Source organism: Vicugna pacos, chromosome 17 (assembly GCF_048564905.1).
Source record: "Vicugna pacos chromosome 17, VicPac4, whole genome shotgun sequence".
NCBI classification, from domain to species: domain Eukaryota; kingdom Metazoa; phylum Chordata; class Mammalia; order Artiodactyla; family Camelidae; genus Vicugna; species Vicugna pacos.
The window spans coordinates 40,189,402-40,214,495 of NC_133003.1; the positions used below are offsets into that span (position 1 = coordinate 40,189,402).

At 41.1% G+C, this 25,094-nt stretch overlaps 1 protein-coding gene across 1 annotated transcript in view; it reads left to right on the forward strand.

The window, feature by feature from the left end:
• The window catches only part of GXYLT2 (glucoside xylosyltransferase 2), a 72,182-nt gene that overhangs the window by 38,582 nt on the left and 8,506 nt on the right, over positions 1-25,094 (forward strand). The window contains exons 4-6 of the mRNA XM_031686302.2: positions 16,064-16,315; positions 17,437-17,560; positions 24,155-24,327. Coding sequence (XP_031542162.2) covers positions 16,064-16,315; positions 17,437-17,560; positions 24,155-24,327 — 549 coding nt within the window. The remainder of the gene's footprint in view (positions 1-16,063; positions 16,316-17,436; positions 17,561-24,154; positions 24,328-25,094) is intronic.

Genomic DNA, 25,094 nt, shown 5'->3' on the forward strand with positions numbered 1-25,094 from the left:
AATGAACTGAGAATATGAGGGTTTTCTCCTGCATTTGTAGAAAATATTCCCCAAATGCCTCCTTTTGAAGATTCCCCTGAACCTTCCATTCTTCATCTGTTAAATGGGTATAAAAATAGTACACATGTCTTTGTCCAGTCTCACTTGATCAGTGAGGCTGTTGTATGTAAAATTGCTCCTCTCCTTCACTTTATTTTTTCTTCTAGCCTACTATCTTCAAAGTTAGAATACTACCAAAGTTACTTATTGGTTTTATTTTTTAGTTTCTCCCACTAGCATGTAAGTCCTCTCAGGGGAAAGGTCATTGATCTTCAACACCTAGAGAAGTACACTACATGTATTAACAGAAGGCATTCTGTAAAACTATTTGGATGGTTGGATAATAAGGAAGGAAGGAAGGAAGGGAGGGGTGATGGATGAATGGACACACGAACGAATGGACTTATAGCAAGGGCTTTACCAAGTTCATCAAAGGGCAGTAGAGAGGATGCGAAGATTTAACACTTATAAAGTGCCCAGACTTGAACCCAGTATACACTCCGTAAATGTTAGTTGGATTTGATTCTCAAATACAAGAAGAAGGACAACATTCTTTGAAAACCAATCCAGTTAGAGTGAAGAGCTACAGCTCCTTGTGGCCCATTGATCCTGTTTCCAGCAACTCCCTAGCAGAGAGCACATTCTCTGGGGAGGCACCATCAGACTAAGAAATTGAACTCTGCTTTAAATGACAGTTGCCATGGCTAACAGAATGTCTACAGCCAACAGGAGAAGATAGTGTGTATTTGCTGGCTGGGATTGCAACATCTGATAAGAGGAGGAAGCAAGCCAAAAGGGGTGGAAGCAGATGGAAGATCTGAGAGAGCCATTATCCCAGAGCACGCCAGAGACACCAGACACCTTCAGTAACGCAAGGCCTGTGGAAAATGTTCTGCGTGCAGCTATAACAGTTGGCCCCACAGCTGAGACGATGAAGTCAACGACCAAACACAAGCTCGATGAGCCAGAATTTTAGGAGAACTGTCCCGAACAAAGTCATCATTGATTTACCCAACTCACTGGCAATCTGAATCTTATTTGCATGGAAATCAAAGATTAAACTGATCAGAAGAGTCTATTTCGTTGATGGAACAGGGGTGAATGTAGCCATGACATGGGTACAATCCGCTCTTTGTTAAAACGTCACAAAAATGAATATGTAAGTTACACGTCATTCCACAAGAGGGCACAATAGAAGCAAAAATAAAGACATATACTTTAATTTTTTCCTGTGCCACTGCTAACAATTTCATGACCCTTAAAATCTCAAAACAGTTTAAATGGTGGGTCCTAATCAAGAGCGGATATTTACTTTTGTACACATTCTCAATGTATTTAAGAAAAAAAACAGGAAAAAAGACACTATATAGGAGTAATACTTTTCAAGTGTTCATAATTCCCCTGTCTTAAACTATTTTAACATTATAAAGGGTATTTGAGAATATATAGCATCGAACAGAAAGTTCCTTGTTCTCTGCACATCCAAAACGAAAGGAAAATATCTCAAAGTTAGATGATTAGAAAGTACATATAGGTGAATCTACTGGTATTTTTAAAAATCCAAAAGTGTGTACATTTGTGTGTGCGTGTATATACACAGAAACATTCATATACACAAACATTCATTCAACACTGCTTATTGAACGAGGAGGGGATAGCTCAGTGGTAGAGTGCTCGCCCAACTTGTGCAAGGTCCTGGGTTCAATCCCCAGTCCCTCCATGAAAATAAATAAATACGTAATTACCTCCTCCCAAACGAAAAAACAACAGAAAACAAAGAACCAAAAAAATTAAATAAATTACCTCCCCTGGCCAAAAAAAAGGGGGAAAAAAAGGAAATAAGTAAAAATAAATCTAATTATCACCACTCCTCTCCCCCCAAAAAACAATGCTTATTGAGCCCCAGCTATGTGACTGGCCCTAGAAATATAATTGCGAACAAGATATCCAAATTTCCTGCTTTCATGGAGCTTATATCCAGGTCAGGAAAGAATGACATAAATACTTAAATTATTAGTTAATTTCACTTACTAATAAGAATGATGGGAAAAAACAAACGTTTAGAGAGTGATGAGTGGGGCTCTCTGAGGAGGTAGCAGCTGAGGAGATCTGAATTCCTGGCCATATAGAAATCACACATAAAGATAAATGTGTACAGACAATCTGGGGTGATTTTCACTAAACTGTTAAGGTTGGTTAACTCTAAAAAGAGGTGAGAGGGTTGCGGGAGCTTGAAGTGATGGTGTGGTGGGGATAGGCACAAAAAGAACAATTTGAATTTCTTATTCTCTGCATTGCTGAATTTGTGCTTTTATAACACACAAGCATGAATTTGTGTATTGTGTAGTTTAGACAATTTTTTAATGGCAAAGCAATAAGGAAGAAAAAATAGGAGCATTAAAGCTTTTCATAATGTGTGAAAACTGTCTATTCCTGTTTACAAGGACATAGAGGCAGGCCAGAATTACAGAGAATTAGGGAAGGTATTGGCCTCTTTCTGACCAGGAATTCTGGTTCTCAGTGTATTTACCTTAATACAGACAGTAAACATGGCAATGATAATAGAGAAAAGGATGATTGTACTGATCTACTTACTTATCTGTCTGCCATCTGCGTCCCGTCCCTCCTGCATGCCACGCCTGGAGTTTTGGGTTTTGAATGCTAGTCTTGTGTGGATTTTCAGTCCAGAGCCTTCCTAGACTCCCTGTTGTCTTGTAGGATCAAGCTGAAGCCCCTCAGCCTGGTGTTCATGACCCTTTGCATTCTGATTCACCTATTAACTTTTTAGCATTATTCTAAATCATGAATTCCCATTCCACCAGGCTGGTTTGCCATTGTCCTTCCAAGGTGCTGTGCATATTACCCAAGTCCATACTGTTGCTTGGGGACCAAGCTTGTCCCCTCCACCTCTTCCAGCCTCACTTATTAAAATCATGCCCAGTAATTCAAAACTCAGCCCAATAATCTAAGCTCAAAATTGTCTTTCCCTTTAACCAATTGCTTCTCATAGACACACACACAGGTTTCTGAGATCAGATATCGATGTGGATTCATGTTTTTTAAATAGATAGACAGATAGATAGATAGATAGATAGATAGATAGATAGATAGATAGATAGATAGATAGATAAATTCTAGATCTGTATGTATACATTGGTTGATATACATACATGTATTTCCTAGCAATCCACTGAGAGAGGCTAGAAGCAGTGACATCCCAGTAGCAATGAGCATACCTTGCACTCAGATCTTGGTTTCTAAATTCCATCCTTGAATAAAAGGAGCCAGGGCTCCTTGGAGAACTTGTTGATTCTAGAGCTGAAGGCAGGGAAAGTGCAAGACAAATCTGAAGTGTCTTGCGGTGCTAGAAAGTAAGGATGTGTAAAAAAAAAAAAAGAAAGAAAGAAAAGGATGGGCATACATATTGAAAGAGCACAGGAGCCAATCTAAAAGAACTCCAAATGACCAGAGTTGAAACAGCTTGAGTGACAAGATAAATAATGATAGTATCAAATTATAATCCCCCAAATAAAATAATTTTCACAAGTCCATACTAATAAAAATAAATAGATGAACAAATAAATGAATGGGAAGAAATGACAACTCTTCTTACAGAAGAATTCAATTAATACATGTAGAAAGAAATGTGGGGGGAGAAAAAGAAATGTGGGAAATAGGAAATCTACCAGTGAATACTAAAATTAGGGGGTTTAAGTTTAACCAGAAATAGGATATTTTCATGGTTTCAAAGTTTCTGCTTTACAATATTTCGTAATTACAAAGGGTACTGTGAAGAATACTGGCAGACAGCACCTTAGCCAAGTGATCGAGGCTCACATCACTAGTAAGACCTACCAGTGTGATGCCCACCCAGAGAAGGGTGCACGCGGAGAAGGACACTTCACCTCTGCAGTATTTTTCCTGACAGTGCATGACTTCAGTCTAACCATAAGAAAATACCCAGATTGAGAGGCTTTGTACAAAATAGCTGACCAGTATTCTTCAAAGGAGTCAAGCTCGTGAATAGGCAAGGAAAGATTAAGGAATTGTCACAGATTGGAGGAGAGTAAGCATTTAGGACAGTTCAATGCAATGTGATATCCTCGGTTGGATTTTGAAGCAGAAAAAAAGACATTAGTGGGAAAACTGGTAAAATCAGAGTCATTCTATAATTAACAGTATTGTGCCAAGGTTAGTTTGTCAGTTTTAATAAATGTGGGATTGCTATGTAAGATATGAACAGAAGAGAGTCTCAGTGAAGAGTACATGGGAACTCTCTGGACCTTATGCAGCTCTTCTATAAGCCTAAAATAATCTCAGAATAAAAAATTGAAACACACACACATACATACTTACATGCACATTCCAGGGGCCCATGTCAGACCTAATAATTCAGAATCTGGAGGTAGGGCCTGGGAATCTGTATCTTAAACAAGCTTCTTAGATGATGTTCACGTTAGAGTAATTGTTCTCTAACACCAGCCTCGTCCATCATTCCCGTTGTTAACATGTACAGTTACTGCTTTTGTTAGATGAAAACAACATGGTAAAGCGAAAGGAGTGTGGGCTTTGGTGTCAGGGAGCGCTCGTTTCACCCAGGTGGTGCCATTTACTAGTGCCAACCTTAGGTAAGCTATTTAAGCTCATCTGTTAAATATGAGTAATAATACCACCCTGGCCGAGTTGTTGAGGCACATACAGTAATGCAGTGTGTGTATGAAATGGCCAGGATGATGCTTAGTGCCTAACAGGTGCTAAATAAACAAAAGGGTTATTATTCCTTTATATTTGTAAGTTACTTTATTGACAAAAATATCTGCTGATTGAATATTTAGTATAGCTGTGTGACTTTGGACAAGTAGCTTAACCTTTCTGTGTCTGTTTCCTCATCCATAAAATGGGGGCCATAATAGTACTACTTCATTAGATTGTTGTGAGGATTAAATGAACTAATATGGGAAAGCTTGTTGAGCAGTACCTAGAACAAATTAAATGCTATGTAAGTGGTTAGAATTATTATAATTATTTAGTCACATAGAATCTTATCTGTCTAATTATTTTATGAGATTATTGCTTACATTGAAGTCCTAGGCTGTTGCCTCTTTTAACCATAGTTTTGATTCTTTCAGATTTCCACCTCTGTTTACTAGAGGATCTCTCAAAGGCCACTTAGCTATCAGTGGAAATGTTCAATATTATCTGGCTTTCTCCCTTTCCTCAGTAATTATTTTCTCTGTAATAGCTTGAAGATAGGTCCAATGTGTATTTTTTGAAAAAGAATGTAACAGAATGGTGGTGGAAATTGATCAAATTGTAGTGTGTAATAAAATGTGGAATTTCCCTTTTGTTCTGATTCTGGCTTGAAGGCTTAGGAATTTTGGTCCCCAGGGAGAAAGTTCGAATAGCCCTAGAAATCCTCCTATTCCATCCAGTTCATCTTTGTGAAGAATGGGAAGGGGTGGGGGATTCCAACATATTCCCCAGAATCTACCCCCTTAGGAGAGAGCTCTCTGTTACAGAGAAGGAGGCAGGTAGCGGAGGGGACATTGTCTGTGCTTCTTCCTTGGCAAAAGTGGGCTTGGTCAGCTTTGAAAGACATCTCACCTGGAGAAGTGTATGCTCTAGGAACGAATCATCCTCCAAAACAGGAAAAGAAAGAAAAAGGACGGGGACCTGATAGGATTGTGAAAATTACGGATTATCTTACAGTAACTCCTAGAAGGTATATTGTTTAGGGAAATAAAAATTCACAGAGGTAGAAATAGGTGCGTGAACACCATTGAGTACATTGTGTAAAACCACTTTATTCGAGATGAAAAATGTAATAATGGTATACATACTTCATTTTTCCCACTTTTATTATGGTAAGAGATGCATAACATGAAATGTATTAGCCATTTTTAATTGGACAGTTCACCAGCACTAAGTACATTCACATTGTTGTGCAAACCACCACCACCATCCATCTCCAGAACTTTTTCATCTTCCCAAACTGAAGCAGTATCTGTAGTTCTTGTGTCTTTCCATGGGGACAGTCATTTCTTCAGCCATAATCTGATTCAGTGTATATGGAGACTGTGACTTTATGACTGTAGAGATGAATTATTGCTATTCTAGGTATATTCAACTTTCTTTGTTTTTTCTATATGTAGGAGATGTCTTCCCTTGGCAAAAAAAAAAAGTTTCTTTTTTTTGAGTTCTTGAAATCTGTACTTTCCTCCTCTCTGTTTCCACCTCCTGCTCTAACTCTTTCTAAATATTTCTTCCTTCTCCTGATGATCACTAATGTCATTTAGCAAAGATCCCTGCTCTGGAATTCAGTCCTACTTGAATCTAAATGGCTTTTTTGTCTTTGCTTCTGTTCCATCCTTTCCCTCCTCCAGCTCCCTTTCCATTCCTTCAGCTTTTAGGTAAGGAGATGGAGTGATATATGTAATTAGCAACTTAGCTGTGCCATCAAGAGAAGCCTGGAGGGTGAGGGACTGGACCATACCAGCAAACAAATGATGTTCAGTGTAGTAAGGTGTTATGTTGGTTTTCTCTTCAGAAACTTGGGTCTTCTATTTTTCAGTTATTCACAGACCTTCTTGCTTCTCAGGACCTGTCCTTTCTTCTATGATTAGCCTTGAAGCGTGTCTGAAGTTACATTGATTCTGAGATAGTTCAGCAGTTGAATTCCCTACTTTGAGTAAATATATAGTGGGTGCCTAACTCATCTACTCGGCATTGTACAAGGCACATAAAAGTTAAGAGGTTAAGTAGACACAGAGGGAGCCTCTGTGCCCTCATGGAGCCTCTGTTCTAATTAGGGAAGGCAAACAATAGACAAGAAAATAACTTAACAAGAGGCTACTGGTCGTGGACAGAGATAAGTAGGGTGGTGTGATGGAGAGACTGAAGAGAGAGAGGAAGGATGCTCTTGGGGAAGCCTTTCTGAGGAGGTAACACCTCAGCTCAGATCTGCACGATGTGTTAGGGCTGGACGTTCAAGAATCTTCAGTGGAGAGCTCTGCCTCACATCTGGGAAGCCATTGGTAGCACTTCACCGAGAGGCCTGGGAAGTTGCTTGTCATGCATCCCAGGAGCCCTCAGGAGCTTCATCTCCAGACCCAAGGAACAGGGAGAGATGTGAAGTTACGGCTACTTGATTTCTATCAGCAGATACGATTTCAGGACATCATTAATTTTCACCCTAATCATAGTTTTTGATAATTTTGGCAGTTATCTAAAGTGATAACTCACAAGCCTTGAAACTGACTAAACCATCAGGGCTGCACATGTATTTCATAATCAGTAAATATACTGTCTTTCAGCAAATTTGAGTACCTTATCTTCTTCATCTTAGATGTACTGAACTTAGGGAATGAAGTGAAAGAGAACATCACAAGAGACTAATCCTTTGTTAAATAAGAGAGCTTTAACTTTTATCTTTTCTTTCTGAATGGGGAGACAGGGGGACTTATGTGTTAGTTTCTATCTAAGCAAAGACTTAAGAGCATCTCTGACAGAGGAAGCCCTGACCATTGGCAGGAAGAGAGGTAAGAGATCATTGGCTCCCTATTAAGTTTATTTTGCTCCCTGCCCTCTGTTGACTTTGACAGTAACTGAGTCATAATGAAAAGTTGGAGGTCCTGAAGCCAAGAAAAACCTTAGGCTGTGCTAGGAGGTAAAAGATCACCACTGATAGGAACTTGGTCCCCCTTAGAGACAGAATGTGTCCATCCTACAGAGCTTTTTAGGGGTCATGGTTCATGTGTAATAAAAGTGCAGTGAAAAGTCTTAAAGAGGTTTAAAGATGAAAATGGCATCCTCTAATGTAAGTTTTTTAACAAGCTCTCTGGATATATCATCATGATATAAGTCTCAATCCATCAGAACGATATATCCACTCTAAATGAGTATGTACCTAGTAACAGAGCTTCCAAATCTACAAAGCAAAACCATGATTAGACAAATAGAGAAACAGACAAATCCACAGAGTTGGAGACAACAACACTCCTCTTTTAATAATTGTCCATTAGTGTGAAAATTAACGATGGCTCCCAAATAATATATGTTGATGTAAATGAATTTGCAGTAACTTCATATTTCCCCCCTCCTTTGTGTCTAAAGATAAAACTCCATAAAGCTCCTATGGTTATAATAAGCAAACAGAAAGTCAGTTAGGACCCAGAAACCCTTGACAGCACTGTCAACCAGGTGACCTAATTGGCAGCTATAGAATTTATAGAATGTTCTACCCAACAACTGCAGAATAAACATTCAGCATTCACCAAGATAGACCATATGCTGGGCCATAAAACAAGTGTCAGAGAATTTGAGAGGATTGAAATCACACAGAGTATGCTTCCTGACTACAAGGAAATGAAATTAGAAATAAATAATATAAAGATATCTGGAAAATCCCAAATTTTTGGAAATTAAACAACACTCTTGTAAATAACCCATAGGTCAAAGAAAAAATCACACCAGAGATTGAAAATCCCTCTGGCTGCTCTGTGAGGAATAGATTGGAGGTGGTGAATGTGTACACTGGGAGGCCAGTGAATGGGCCATTCCAGAACTCTAGGGGAGCTGTAATGGTGCCTTGGATTCAGGGTGAGGCAGTGGAAAGGGAGAGAAATGGGAAGATTCAGATGTATTTTGGAGGAAGAGCATTTGGGACTTGCTGAGGATTGGATGTGGGTGATGTGGGTAGGAGAGAAAGCAAGGTTCATAGGTCAAATCATTTCACAGCTCCCCAAAGTTCTTAGGATCAAGTCCAAATCTGTCAGCACAGCTCCTGACTGGGCTCCTGCCCACTTGGCCAGCCTAATCTCTCATCAGCCCTGGCTCTCCCCGTGTAAGCTCCAGCCCCACCAACCAACTTGCCATCCTCCCCCGTGTATTGCTGTCTCCTGGTCACTGGGCCTTTACACATGCTGTTCCGTTTATCTTCAACGCTCATTGCGCTGCTCTCCACTTACTTTCCTTTTGGCTTAGATGTTGCTTCCTCTGGGAAGCCTTCCCTGATTTCACTCTAGACTGGTTCAGGAGCCCTGCTGTGTGCTTCTGTGCTACCCCTACCATCACCCACGCATTACTTTGCTTTGCCTCTTGTCTGTCTCCCTGACTAAAGCTCCTTGAGAACAGAGAACACGTCTCATTCTTTTACTATGACTACGACTACGACTAGTACTTCAGCCACCACCACCACCACCACAGGCAGTTACTGGGCTCAGAGAGTGAGACGATAAGAATGTCACATAGCAGTTACTGAGTCCTTACTGTGTGTGCCGGGGGCTTCACACGCATTATCTCATTTGATCATCCTGGTAGCCCTCCAAAGCACATGACCAATCCCTCTTACAAGATGAAGAAACTAAGGCTTAGAAGGCTTCAAGCAGCTTGCCCAAGACCGCACGGTTAGAAGTGGAAACAGAATCTGAACACAGGTGGTTAGATTTCAAACCCCAGACTTTCAACCACCAGGTTGTACTGTCAGAGTCAGAACAAAGTTGAAGCAAAATGAACTTAAGGGAGAGCCAGCGGCCCCTGATCACCTTGCTGCCCGTGACCGGCCTTGGGTCCTTCCCCAGCGCAAAGAGCCAGCAGGGTTCCCGGAGGCAGCCCCGCCCAGGTTGGGGCGGTGAATGGAGTGAAGGCAACATCAGGGACAAACAGCTATTGTGCGTTGCCTCTTTTTCCCTTTCTCTGTGAAAACAAAGGCCTCATTTCTAATGCTGAGTAATTTCCATAAGGGAATTAGAATGGCTAATTTTATATCCCTTTGGTAAATATTCCTCTATCCATTATAACGTGGCCACAATGATCCTCTTCAAATTAATGCCAGCAGTAATTGCTGCAGAATTAGCCTCCAGAGACACGATGCTATAGAAAGAGTTGGGTTTTTTCTCCTGGTCTTTTGTTTTTTCAGATAAACAGTAAAAACGCCTTATGCTCTTGTTTGCAGTCAAGGTAATAAGTGGATTATGGTATTAGAAAGGTTCAAAAACTTCAACTCTTCTCTGCTTGACTTTGACTACATAAAAGACAGTTTGTGGTCGATACATGCTTTGATGTTCAGTTGCTCATTGATGCAAACGGCAACTAATTACACTTTACAAGGAAAAACACAGAGACTGATTACAGTAGCAACATGGCTATTTATTGAGTACTGATTGTGTACCAGCCACTGTACTGAGTTTCTCGTGTGTTTTATTTCACTGGATGATTGTGACCACTCGGGAACTAGGATGGTGGTGGTGGTCTTGCTTCCCACTTTACACAAATGGGAAGCTGGGAACTAGAAACACAGGAACTTGTTCAAAGTCATGGCAGCTCATGATGCCAGGATTTGAACTCAGGAATGCCAGACTTAACATTCCTAAGGACTATCCTCTACCTGGTCTCTGAGATGTACCATTAGGGCTACTTTTGTGTGTCTGTTTTAAAATATGATCTACACACAAAAAGAGCACACCCTAGAGGGGAGCGTATAGCTCAAGTGTCTACCACATGCTTAGCATGCATGAGGTCCTAGGTTCAATCCCCAGTACTTTCATTTTAAAAAGTAATAATAATAATTAATAAGTAAACCTAATTACTCCTCCCCCCCCAAAAAAAATAGCCCATCCAAACACTATGTGTGTAGTTTAACAAGCTCACACCTGTGTAACCACTATTGTGGTCAAGAACTAGGCATACAACCGTCACCCTGGAAAGCTACTGTCAATGATTCCCTTCCCAGGACCACCACAGGCATCTTTATATTTCAGGCAGGACAGCTGCAGAGAAAGAGGGAGGGAGCTAGGCTTCAGCAGCTGCAAACTCCAATACATATGTGCAAGGGCCAGACAGGTGACTAGGGAACAACACATATTGGGTGCAGTCTCAGTTAAAGGCGACTCCATCTTACCTGTTGCTCAGGTTAAAATCCTTACGGCTGCCCTTGACTTTTCTGTTACTCTCACGTCCCAAATCCAGTCTGTTGGGGAAATCCTGTTAGCTGTATTTCAAGCCATATTAAGGATTCAGCCTCTTCTCACTCCCTGGGTTGTTACCACCTGAGCCAAGCCAGCACCGATCTCTCCTGAATTATTGAAATAGCATCCTAACTGATCTCCCTGCTTCCCCTGGGTGCCCCAGTCGTCTGTTCTCAGCGCAGCATCCAAAGTGGTTCTTTAATCTTAGTCAGACCTAGTCACTCCTCTGGTAAAAGCATTTCAATGGCTTCTGTCTAAAAACTGAAATTCTTCCAAGGGCAGACAAAGCCCTCAGTGAAGTGATTGGCCCACTCACCTGTCCTCATCTCTGGCTCTTCTCCTGGTAGCTCACTGTGGTCCAGCCGCCCCAGCCCTCTGATGTTCTGAGAGTGGGCCAGCCATTCCCCCGCTATGTATACTTGCCACCTCCTTCTCAGTGAGGCCTTCCCAATGGCCCCACTTAAAATTACAAACCTTACCCCATGTGGGTCCCCTGTCCCTTTCCCTGCTTTATTTTTAACCTGCTTATATGCTATAGAATCAATATATTTATCTTGCTTATTATCTGACTCCCTCATGAGTACAGAGATTGTCTGTCTTGGTCATTGCTGGTCACATCTAGTACCTAGTGGACCCTAGAATGCAGTGAGGGGCGGCTGAGGCCAAGCACCAGCAGATTTTTCCCATATAGGATGTAGGCTGTTCTTGCCTGAGCTGTAGATTTTTCAAAAGAAGACAGAAATTCAATTATTTTTGTGATATCGCAGTTTTTTTTTAAATGTGGCAACCAATTCAAAAATTTTAAATAACTACATATTTTAAAAATCCATCCATGGGCTGAATTTGACCTCCAGGCCCCACTCTGCATTCCCTAGCTTAGACTGAACTGGATTTGCTACCTTAACTAAAGATTTGCAAGCTTACTAAAAGCAGTAGCTGTACATTTATTGATGAGTTTTTCTTCCTTGTCCTTCAATCCCAATCCAGAAAATGTGTCTCAGAGTCAAACCACAGGGACCCAGGGTATAGCTCAGTGGTAAAGTGCGTGCTTAGCATGCAAGAGGTCCTGGGTTCAATCCCCATTACCTCCAGTAAAAAATAAACCTGATTACTGCTCCCCCACCAAAAAAATAAATTAATTAAATAAAAATAAAATAGTTGGACAAAAAAAAAACAAACAAATGAAACCGCATCAGAGGAGGAATGAGAGGTGGTTCTGGAGAAGGACTGTGCAGGGGGGGCCTCCCACCCCTGAGGAGTCCAATGAGGGGCCTGTGTGGTTGCACCTGGTGGGATCCAGGCTGTTATTCACGTGTCCCTCAATGCTTGTTGCTTGTCTTCCAGACATTTGTCACCTCCTGCCACAGTGCTAGCTCCCAGGCCAGCCCCCCAGGGCGAGACTAGCAGGAAATTAGGAACGAAAATGAGCTGTTAGACCAGGACCCTGTGAGGTGCACCTCCTCCTCCGCCAGCCGAGCCCCTGCAGTCTGATTATGCTCTGTGCTGGTGAGGATGAGGGGAAGGAGGCGCCCTCTTACCTTGCTGGCAGAAGCCTGAATGTATCCACTTCTAGGCATGTCGTTTGGGAATAGCTATCAAATTTCCAAATGCACGTATTCTTTGACCAAGGAATTATATTTTAATGAATTTATTCTATAGAGACACTCATGTGTGTTGAAATGAATTAAGATGAGGATTTTTTCACTGTAACATTGTTTATAATAACAAAAGCTTGAGAAAAGCCTAAATGTTCTACAGTAGGTGACATAAATTATGCTAGATCCATGCAATGAAGCATGAATGAAATGCACAGACTTAAAAAATAATAAACAAAATCTGTGTGTGCCCTCCCACATTAATTGATTTGGTTATTTAAAAAGCAGTCAGGCTGGCGACATGGTGTGTGCTATGCTATCATTAGGTTTTTTGTTTGTTTGTTTTTTATTGAATGTTACAATGTGTCAATTTCTGGTTTACAGCACAATGTCCAGTCATTATACTATCATTTGTGACATAAAAGAGGAAGTTGTACATGCGTGGCTACTTTTTCTTTTGTTTTTTTCTTCTCACTATTTTATTTTATTTTATTTTATTTTTAATTGACTATACTCAGTTTACAATGTTGCATCAATTTCTGGTGTACAGCATTATGTTTCAGTCATACTTATAAATACATGTATTCATTTTCAGATTCTTTTTCATTATAGATTACTATAAGATACTGAATACAGTTCCCTGTGCTACACAGAAGAAACTTGTTGCGGCTATTTTTTCTTATGTGCGTAAAATATCTCTGGCATAACAGAGAGTAACCCAGTAACGTGGTTACCCCTGTAGAAGGGAAATGGTGATGAAAGTACAAGGAGGAATAACTTGTCAATGAATTGACTTTAATATGTTTTTATTTTTGAACCATGTAAATATTTACTAAATTAAAAAGAGAAAGGAATGCCATATTATGTGCTTAGAAATTTCTCTGAAAATACACCCATGGTAGTGTTGTTTACAATATTAAAAAACGAAAAAAAGTGGGAGCAATTCACATGTCAAATAATAGGATACTGGTTAAATAAAGATTTAGGCGAATTTAAGATTTTTCTGATTTTAAAAATTTCTGATACAATTTTCGTTTGCCTTCTTCTCTCCTGATTAAAGATACTGCCTATAGCTTCATGATGGAATGCCTCCATCCTTCAGATCTTTTTAGTTTTCCCTTTTCAGACCTTCAAGGCTTTTTGTTTTCTTTTTGTTTTGATGAAGTGATAGCACTTCCATTTTAGTGAAGGAAGTGATGATAACTTTAACAATAATATTGATTTAAGACCAAGAAAAGGACTAAAGTAATCAGTGAGCTTGAATGTGGGGGCTAGATATATACGTAACCCTTAATTGATTAAAACATTAATATTGTATGATTTTATTCAGGCCTTAATAGACAATCAGCCATGAAGAGAAATCTGCTCTTTTTTCCGGTGAATTTGAAGTAGCTTTCTCTGCCTCTCTGATTCTGTAATTCTGAAGTAGCTTTTTAGTGGAACACTGTGCGGTCTCTTTATTTCCTTAAACACATTCTAGAAAGTGACTTTATTGTGTGGTAACCTTATTAGCCAAGATCTAACAAGTTTTAGCATTATTTGAAACATTAACTTGGACGGAACCCTTTTCTGTGCGTTAGTTTTCCTTCCCAGTAAAATAAGATTTTTGCGCGAGATACATCTTATGTCATAATTGTATCGTTTACTCATTCTTTTGTGGAGAGTTTGCCCTTCCTCCGATGTACCCTGGAGCTGTGATTTAAAACATAAAATCAGCAGGCTAGTGCTCATCTGTGGTGGAGCTTTTACCTTTCCATGGCTAAATAAGAAAAAAATAAGTATAATGTGGTAGATTATTATAAATGTATTCAATTTAAAGAATTCATCCTAATTCTGAAATTATGATCTTCAAATTGCTAAGATGGATGTCAAGATAATATTCTTTTATGAAGTGGTAGGTGATCATTATCTTTAATTTCATTTTATTGATCTGTAAATTTATTCCTCCAGCAGATGAGGAAGGAAAGATAAATCCAGATGATCATGTAAGTTTTGAAATTATTCAAGACTGAAATCTCCATGATGCCTGTATCATACAGTGCCCAGTTATTGAGTTTCAAATACTAGGATCCCAATGGAGTGTTGTCTTGGTTTGCCATAACAAAATACCATAACTGGGTGGCTAAGACCACAGAAATTTATTTTCTCATAGCTCTGGAGGCTAGAAGTCTGAGACCAGGGAGACAGTATGGTTAGGTTCCGGTGAGAACCCTCTCCCTGACATGCAGACTGCTGCCTTCTCACTGTCTCCTCATATGGCAGAGAGAGAAAGCTGGTGTCTCTTCAAATAAAGACAAGAATCTCATCTCGAGAGTTTCACCCTCAGGACCTCTTCTAACCCTAATTACCTCCCAAAGACCCCCATCTCCAAAAACCATCACATTGGGGGTTAGGGCTTCAACATAATGAATTTTGGAAAGACACATTCAGTCCATAACAAGTGTTGTTATGGGGTCAGGATGATGATCCTTCCTTGGTTAAACTACCTCTAAATTTGGAAAACGATGCCAAAACAAAGCAAGTAACACGGTTACTAACTACAGCTTTGAAGCCTCAAACTCAGGGCAAAATTCTGGTAAACTAAGCATTTAGCAAAGGAGAACTTACTTAAGATGGCTGGCTTGAATGATCTACAACAGAGGTTGACAATGCCTGAGTCAAGAATGGCTTTTAATTTTCAAATGGTTGAAAAAAATCAAAAGAATAAGGCTCTGTGATATCTGAAATGTATATGAAATTCGAATTTTAGTGTCCCTAAATAAAGTTTTATTGGAACCCTGCCGTGCTCATTTGTTTATATGTTGTCCATGGCTGCTTTTATGCTACAACAGCAGAGTTGAGTAGTTGCAACAGAGCCTAAAATATTTGCTCTCTGACCCTTTAGAGAAAAACAGTTGCCAATCCCGGCAGGCAAAGCTGGCCAATAACTTGCTTTGCCTATTCCCAAGTCTAAATCTTAGATGAAAATATGATTTCCAAAAGATGCAGAACCTTACCCATCATCACTAGAAGAAATGGATCCAGGGACAGAGTATCTACCATAAAGCCTGGCATGAGGTCGTCTAGAGATTGCCCACTTCAAGCTGTCTAATGCTGCCCTAGCTGTTCCAAGGAAAAACTAAGAGTGAAAGACAGATGGCCTTATTGGAAGGTGGAAGAAGAAGAAAGCCAGAAAAATTTGCTGATGTCTTCGTTCCTTGGGAGGTCCAACCCCAGCCAAACAGAATCCAGGATCCTGGAATTGGACCAGTCTGGATCAAGACTGGTCTTCCTTTGAGTTTCTACCCTTTATTGACACTTATCCCTCAAGCCCAAGGAGAAGGTAGGAATGGGAGCTAAGAATGGTACCCTTTCTAGAATTAACATTAACCAATGAAATTGGTGGTGGCGTTGATCTATCAGGCCACTTCCTTTGTTTCTGACTTACTGTTTTGTGTTCTCCCTCCTTGCCCAATACACACAAAGGTGATTTTAAAGGATGTGGACTCCCTTCTCTACGTGGACACCGACGTTCTCTTTCTGAGACCTGTCGATGACATCTGGAAGCTTCTGAGGCAGTTTAATTCCACGCAACTTGCAGCCATGGCTCCCGAGCATGAAATCCCCAAGATAGGCTGGTACAGCCGCTTCGCTCGGCACCCTTTCTATGGCTCCGCAGGAGTGAATTCAGGAGTCATGCTAATGAACTTAACTCGGATAAGAAGCACCCAGTTCAAGGTAAGGAAGTATTTTGAATATCCTTGTTTAAACATCAGAACTTTGTCTTCTCAACAGTGACTTTCCTGGAGTGTTAGTGTAATATTTTGTAAGCAGGTGGCTTGTCGATGAGGATGGAAGAAGCCATTAAAGAGGAATGTATTTGGAAAGTGATGGAATATTTGTTGGTTAAGGAAAACCCCAGTAGATTATGGAATTCAAACATATTCAGCCGAGTTACTATTCAGGAATATTATGCTGCACTTCTGAATTACATATTTGAACCCTATGTGTATCCCAAGCTTCAAAAACCATGGAAAACTTGAAATTACCCTACGGATATATTTACATAAGTATACAGAGAAAAATGTACAAGGCTGTTCATGGCCTCATCTTTTATCCCAGCGAAGACCTGGGAGAACCTGAGTGAACGTCAGTAGAGAACAAGTCAAAAAAAAAATTATCCTCCAATTAAAAAGAATTAGGTAAATCTATAAGTGAGATAAACAAGATCTCTACAAAAATATAAGATGGAAAAAATTAAAATGCTGTGAAGGCTGATACTACAGAGTGTGATCCCTTTTATGCCTTAGAAATTCCCAGAAGAATGCCTAAGAGCCTGGTAACTAATAGTGGATACATCTAGGGAAAGTAGAAATAGGAATTGAGGGAGGCGGGAGGAAAAATACTTTTACATTTTTTTTTCCCACATCTTTGTATGCTGTTTGACTATTTAGTCTGAATATGTTGCTTTTATCTTAAATAATTACTGTAAGATAAGGAAAGGGTATTTTTCCTTAAGATACCGTAATTCTGCTATCTGTATTTTGTTCCTTCACTTCCGAGGCAAGAGTTAAGCATACCAAAGGGAAGTTCAAATTGAGGCGTGGTTTTCTGGGTAGAAACCACAGACCCAACTACCAGTTCCTGGTCTATTGTATCCATGTGTACACCTGTCATCTATAGCTCTAGTTTTGCTTTGTCCTATGCCTTGAGGCCAGCAGGACTCCTCCTCTATTTATTTCATTTTCATTCTGGGGGCAGGGGTGCAGGGGAGAACCAGTCCATCTACACTGATTCTCAGTGGACAGCGGATGTGTTTCCTGTGCCTCAGCTGCTCTCATGTTTTTTCTCTTTTCCAGAACAGCATGATTCCAACAGGCTTGGCTTGGGAGGACATGCTGTACCCTCTGTACCAGAAGTACAAGAATGCCATCACGTGGGGAGACCAGGACTTACTAAATATTATTTTTTATTTCAACCCAGGTAGGTTCTCTTTCGAAAATGCCATTTGTGTAGGAATCCACCCACATCGCCCAACAGAGCGCATTCCAGCCTGGTTGGCCACTGATGAAGCTTGAATTGAGCCTGTGTCCCCTGCAAAGTGTGCCCTTTCATCCACCCCCAGTGTTTCATGGAGGCGGTCCTCGTGCTGCTGACACAAAAGGCCAAATGTTGAAACCTCCAACACTGGACTCCATTTTTCAAGAATATCTTTGAGATTTTGTCACACCATTCTTCTAAGAAGTACTGGCAGGATCAATGGGTGGCACAGAACTAAAGGAAAACATTATAATCTAGGCACGAGGCCCTGCATAGCCTGAACAATTGCTAGACTGAAGGGAATTGGTTCTTGGGATCCTTATAGTTAAGTGAGTTGTTGGGGGTTGAAAGGGTATAGAATAAGGATTCAGATTCCACATTCCTCTTTCTTTTCATCCGAGGCAAAAGTCTTCTTACGTTGTTAAGTCAGTGATATGATGGAGTTGGGGGAGGAAGGGAGATGGAAATTTCTGGTCTGTTTTTATATTGACACCTAAAGCTAAACATTTTCCTTCTTTTCTTTCATCCTTGCTAAAACCTTGTTTAATGTTGTTAAAATCAAAACCATGTTTTCTCTTTAAGAAAGATCTTTGGACAAAAAAAAAAAAGCACTCCTTACTCCAACTACTCAGGCCTCTCCTTTGTCTTTAAATATCCTGAAATAGACTCCTGTTTATAAAGACTTATGCCTGTGGTATCCTGTCACCCTAGAAGCACCTACTATATACCTTTATTTGCTTGTTAACAAAATTCTGAAATGAAACTTAATCCCATATGCCTTTGGATTAAAAAGGAGCAATCCTGGGGAGAAAAAAAAAAGCAGATTGAGATGGAGTTTGTTGCTGGGAAAGATTCCCCAATACTCATTCATTAGATGAAGAGGATGCCTTGGCTGTTTGCTCGTGGCATGTTTTAATCCATTTCAGTCTGATCGCAACGGGGATTTTAAAGTCTGCCCCTCGTGCTTTTTCTTCTTAATCACACTGCATCTTTTTTTCTAGGTGTAGTTGTTATTCATTAGGACTCTTGGTTGCAAATAAAAGATCCCTGGAGTTAGCCTAACTACAAAGGATACTTTTTTGATAAGCAAACAGGTGTCACATAGAAACCGAGGGCAGGAAGGCCAGCAGGCCAGGACCCGATGCAGGAAAGGGGAAAGGATGAGGACCCCAGGTTGGACTTCCCTTTTCCCACTGAGGCTGTTTGTTCCTCTCTCAGAAGATTCTCATTCTCTGCTCAAAGCAAAGTATCAAGGTTTCATCCTCCAGGTCCAGCCGCACAGAAGGTGAAGTCAGATGTTGCGAGCATGGGTCTGCTAGGCCAGGAGCGTGGAGCTAGGGAGTAATGCCTGACGTTGATTATTTACTAAGGGCCAAATGCTGTTCTGAGTGTTCTCTTGTTTAATCCTCACAACAACCCTAAGAATAAAGTCCCCATTTTATAGACAAAGGTACTAAGGGAAAGAGAGTTAGACAATTTGCGGCAGAGCTAATAAGTGCCAGAGCAGGTGTCTAAATCCAGACCACGCCCACTCCAGCCTGCACATTTTGGGGAGAGGGGAAATTTCAGAGGGAGAATCCTCGAGAGCTGGGCAGGTGTCCCAGAATGTGTCTCTCTCTCCTGCATTATTTCTGACCTTTAAATATTACATTTTTTTCTCTCTGTTGTGTGGCTCAAACTATCTTCCATCAGTCTATTGTCCATATTCCCAGACTGAGGAATTCAAAAGGTTTGCCCAGTGGCCTCCCCAGAAATCCTCTCAGCCTGTTGCAGATTGTCTGAGGACGTGATCAGTGAGTAAATAACACTTCAAGGCAGTCACAAGCAGCTCTGCAATTAGACGCGAGCCCCTGGTCTCTAATTAGGGCTGAAAACCACCTGAGTTCAGTGGCTTCCCACTGCCCCTCTCAGATCCCTTGAGCACAAGGATATTAGAAAATAATGATGAAGTTGTTCTGACTGCTGAATCTGAGCAGCAGCGAGTAAATACCCGAGTTTCCTAACTTGAGGTCAGTATTAGGTAACTCCTCGGTTGTTCTTTGTATGCCCTTCCTTTGATCTTGCATACTTCATCCAGGTACTTTATCAAACATGAGAGCTTTGACCTGCAATCTAGTGATAATCATTGCATTGAAAGGTTTTCTTTGTTTATATTGATTATGAGCGCTTTCTATACACCAGAACAAACTATATTTGAAAAAAAGTTGTCACCTTTATCCTTGGAAAGGAGAGAAGGAGAGATTGGCCCCAGCCCAGGAGGTAAACATGCTTATTTGTTATGATTCTGTGTGTTGCCATGGGTGAAGCAGTGCACACAAACCTGGGCACATACCTACGCTGTTTTCATTTTTATAGCCTTCCCTAGCCAATAACAGGGCTTTTAAAATGTGTTTAAAAGTCATTAGCTAAAAAATGTTGTAGAACTCTTGCTCTAATTAGATCGTAAATGCTTGCAGGTATGTAATTGCTGTGCTGGGTAATAGACTGACTCAGGAAAAGGCAGCTGAGGCCCAGCGTGGCCCTGCAGGTAGCTCATCTCATGGAACATTTCCTTGCAGGTGAGCCAAGGTAGCTTCTTCAAGAGATGGAAGACTGAACTCATCTTTACAGGTGAATCTGAGTCAAGAACAGAGTGCTGTAGAAAGGGTAAATTTGACAAGGGTGAAAAGAGAACCCTAGGCAGAAAAATGTGCTTGGATGAACGCACTTAGGTTGCAGGGAGTAAAACTCCACTCAGACCAGTTACATCAGTGGCCAGGTACCAGTTGCATGAACACGTGGATCAGATCACGCCAGGCCTCATGAGAAGTAGCTCTGAGCAGATGCTAAGGGCCAAAGCTGAACTTTTTCCTCCCTCAGAGGCCTCATGGTGTCTGTCGCATTTTTTCTCTCCACGCCCATTCGATTCCATACCATCTCTCAGACGATATTCTCTGCTTGCATGTGGCCCAACCTCAAGTCAACACAACCTCACAAGCCCGTATCAATGATGATGGGTTTTCTATATTTCCTAATTCAAATTCTTGAAGGGAAAAAGAGACAGAGAGAGACTGGCCTGGCCTGGCCTGTGAATGTATTCCCAGCCCTGCTGTGTACCAGTTCTCTTTGCATAGGGAGAGGAGCAAGATCATGTGGCATTTTCCTCTCTCAAACATGACCACCTAAGTCTGTCCCTTGTTCTGAAGCAATTTCTAGAAAAGTAGGCTGTGGGCAGGGAAGGAAATGAAACCTGCCAAGTACAGATGACAGGGCAGGGCGTCCAGCCAGAGTGGAAGCAGTGGAGTCCTGTCCCCGAAGAGGAAGAAGTGCTGAAACGCCCATGAAATGTCTGTAGATTGTCCGTGAGTTGAATGTGTTACTGGGAAGTCAGGAGAGTCAGCTGGGGCCACCTCATCCCACGGAACAAGCCTCTGCAGTGGCCCTGTCAGGCGGTGTTCCTGAGTGTGCAGCCACGCTGTGTACTCACCCCACCAAAAGCACCCAGAAACTGGCAGTTATGAGTGTGTTTTGGAGTGGACGGGCCCAGTTATTTAGCTTTATGACTCTCCTGGGAAACTGGTAACAAGTCATTGTTTGAGGAGGCTGGGAAGCTCGCGAGCTCTGATACTAAGCCCAGAAATGAAGATCGTGGGGTCTTTGTGGGAAGGAGTTGTGTCTACGTTTTGTCTTTCATTAAGTGCTTCCCATGTGCAGCTTAGTTAAGCTTTAACTGGAGTTGGTCTTCAGGTATGTGGGCTGGTTGGATGGATGGGATTCAGAGAGTGGAGGGAAAGAGGGAAAGAGATAAAAGAGAAAGATCCTGGCAAGGAAAGTGAGAGGAAAGGAGGGCGGGGAGAAGGGAGAGGGAGAAAGCAGGAGAAAGGAGAAAGATGCAGATGGTAGAGGAAGGTGCACGCTTTTGTCCTCTTGTTCATTCTGCAGATGTCTTTTGAGCACCTGCCAGGTGCCAGCTGCAGGGCTAGGCATTGGGGATGTGGCAGCAGACAGGGGACAGAGTTCCTACTTCCATGAAACCCCCCTTTTATTGGAAGAGGTAAACTTCCAAAGAATAGCAACGAGTCGTTCAAAATCGCAAATTGTGGAAAAGTGCTGTGAAAGAAACAAATGAGGGGTTAGAGAGAGGCTGTCAAAACAAAGGAGAGAATCGCTTCTTTAGATTGTGTGATCAGAGACGTTTTCTTAAGGAATGAGTTGCCCTTTCCTGGAACAAGATACATTCTGGAAGAAGGAAGAAGAGGAGGCGGGGAAAGCTGAGTTCCAGAATGAGACATGAAAAAAAGCAAAAGGGAACAAACAAAACGCTATGAATAGGGCAAACAGCCTCCATTCTGTTGATACAGTATAGTAAGTAGCAAATCTATTTTACCTTGAAGTTAAAATGATCAGGCATAAGCTAGTCTATAATCTTAAAGCCCCCAAGAATATGAAGTGATCAGAAATGGAAGCAGCAATCAGTTCACACAGTACTTTGCAAGTAGTTAGGAGGCTCTGGAAATAAATGTAGACTCCTGAAGGGATCACTAAGGGATTTCAGTCTCATAAATAATCAGTTAATGAGCTTCTTTTTGTATGCAAAATGAAGAGAAAAATTGGAAAGACCCAGGGTTGGAAGAGAGGTTGGCTTGGAAAAAAAAAATTTTTTTTTAAATAAATTGCAGCGGTTTGAGGCTTTGGAGATTTGGAATTTAAAAACCATTCACTGTATTATTTCTTCAGCAGTGGAAAAAAATAACTGGCACATTTCACCTTGCTGTCATTTTTAAACATTAGATTTTGACGGCCGTCATCATCTTCCTTAAACTAGATCCATTTCGGAATAATTATTGTTCATGTACCACATAAACACCATTAACCCCCTCTACGTGTTCATCAGCTGATCTACAGAGGTTTTCCATCCTCAGCCCACTCCAGGATGCTGGGGTAGCCCCTCTCCTCCTCCTTCCCCTGTTAACCACATGGAGATTTCAAAATGTAACCCAGGCAAGTTGTATCTGCAGAAAAAGTCACCTCTGTTATTTTGACCTGTGCACTCTTGATTTCCCTTCCTTTTAGTAACAGCATCCCGTTTTCTCAGGGGAATTGCTCTTGCCCCATTTCATGCAATCTCAGAGTCCGGCCCACCCCTGACCCGCACTGAACCAGTCAGACCATCTCCTGGGAACCTGTGTCTGGGAGTCCAAGAGCAGGAAGGAGCCGCAGCTGGTTCGTCCTGGCGGCAGTGCCGGGAACCTGACATGAATTCATCCCCATACGCAACTCCCAGGCGCTGCCCTCGTTCCACCCACCAATTCAGCTTTCCCTCTGATTTTATGAACTACCTCCTCTCTTTCCAAAGGAAAAAAATTTTTTTTCTCACTAGCTAGAATCACAGTTAGTTACTTGCAACCTAATATATATTCAGATTTCTTGAATATTTTAGGTCAAAGCAGACTATTTATGTGACAGCTTTCCTACCATTATCTTACCCCTTTGAAGAAATCGAGTTTGCCCCAGAAAAATTAAATAACTGATCTTTTCTAAAACACACTTTAATTTCCAAACTCCTCACCTTGATCAGACCATTTTCTCCTCATCAAATGCTCATCCAGGCTTCTATTTCTAACTGTCAATCAAATCCTGTCCTCACTATATAAGTCTAAGTTTAAATAAAGCTTAACTGAAGTGCCTTCCTTTCTGTGAACTCTGACGAAACATGCTCATTTTGATGACGCTAGACTATCTCCCTTACGAGAGTATAAATTTCCTGAGGGAAGAGCAGTGCCTTATCACTCAGTGACACCAGTGTCTGGCAGTGTGATGAACAAATATTTACTTCAACTGTATTCTCAATATAGTTTGTGTTTCTTCCTCTGGAAAATTCTGAAGGGAAGGTTAACATGTGAACTGAATTCTGTCCAGAACCCAGTTTCACATGTGACATTTAATAGCTGGGGTTCTTAGCAGGTTTTGAGGAGATCTACAAACCCCTAAACTTGTAAGCAAATATTCTTCATACATTTTCCCAAAGACAGAATCTAAAGCTTTCATTAGGTTCCCAGAGAGATCTGTGACTCATAAAAGGTTAAGAATGACTGGCCACCTGCATGTCTAGTGGCAATTTGGAGTAAAACATTTACCGCCAAAGTACTATGTGTCAGAAACTATGCTAGGCTCGTTCAATTTAAGTTATCTTGTTTAATCCTTCTAGCAGCCTAATGCAACAGTTCTCGTTGTAGCAATAAGAATGAGAAGAGTAGTCATGACGGCTTAGATTTACTATGTGCCTTCTATGTGCCAAGCACTGTTCCAAGTTCTTCTACATGTATATGAACTCAGTTAATACTTCCCACAATCCTGCTGGACAAGTGATATTTACAATTCTTCCCCCTTTTACAGATGATGAAACTGAGGCCCAGAGAACAATTGTGTCATTTGCTTGCGTTCCTGCAGCTAGTGGCAGAGTTGTGTATTCAGACACAACAGGTTGACTCCTCGCCAGGTGTGCAGAGGAGAGCTGGCACTGACTGTGCACACGTGTCTTTATCTTGTCACCACCAGAGTGTCTCTACGTGTTCCCCTGCCAGTGGAACTACCGTCCTGATCACTGCATGTACGGAAGCAACTGCAAAGAGGCGGAGCGGGAAGGTGTGTCTGTCCTACACGGGAACCGTGGCGTCTACCATGACGAGAAGCAGCCGACGTTCAAAGCTCTCTATGAAGCCATCCGGGATGTAAGTGTATGCTCGCCACCATTCAGCCAGCAAAAGGCAGTGCCGGTGCTTTGGTCATGGGTCCTTTTCAAGGTCAAATAATTCCCCAGAAGCACTGAGTTACACCACTGTTCCCCAGCCTCAGTCACTCTCAGTCACTCCATCCACTTGCCACCTGATACTCTACTCTCTCCACTCTTTACTTCATAGTTCCAAGTAAGTCACTCATTTTTTTCCCCTTAAATAAATTCACAGAGGGAGGCAATTTCCTGTCAGAGAGAGAAACCCTGTGCCATTTGCCATAGCAAAGGGTCGTGGATTAAGGTATAGATAGTACAATGAAAATAAAATTATATTATTCAGCACAAACTAGGTGTGTTTCCTAGTTGACAGCTCCACCCTGTTAAACAAGCAGGTGTCGAGGTGGTCAGTTAGGACAGGGGCCAAACCAAAATAGCAATCATGTCTTTGTTTTATAGATATATAGTTGATTTTTAATATTTTGTTAGCTTTAAGTATACAGCAAAGTGATTCAGTTAGGTATAGGTATAGATGTTCTTTTTCAGATTCTTTTTCATTATGGGTTATTATAAGATATTGAGATATTGAATATAGTTCCCTGTGCTATACAGTAGATCCCTGTATATCTTATTTTATATATAATACTATTTTATATCTGTTAATCCCGAACTCCTAATTTATCCCTCTCCCCACCTTTTCCCCTTTGGTAATCATAGTTTGTTTTCTATGTCGATCAAGTCTTTATTTATATAATGTGACAGTGCAAG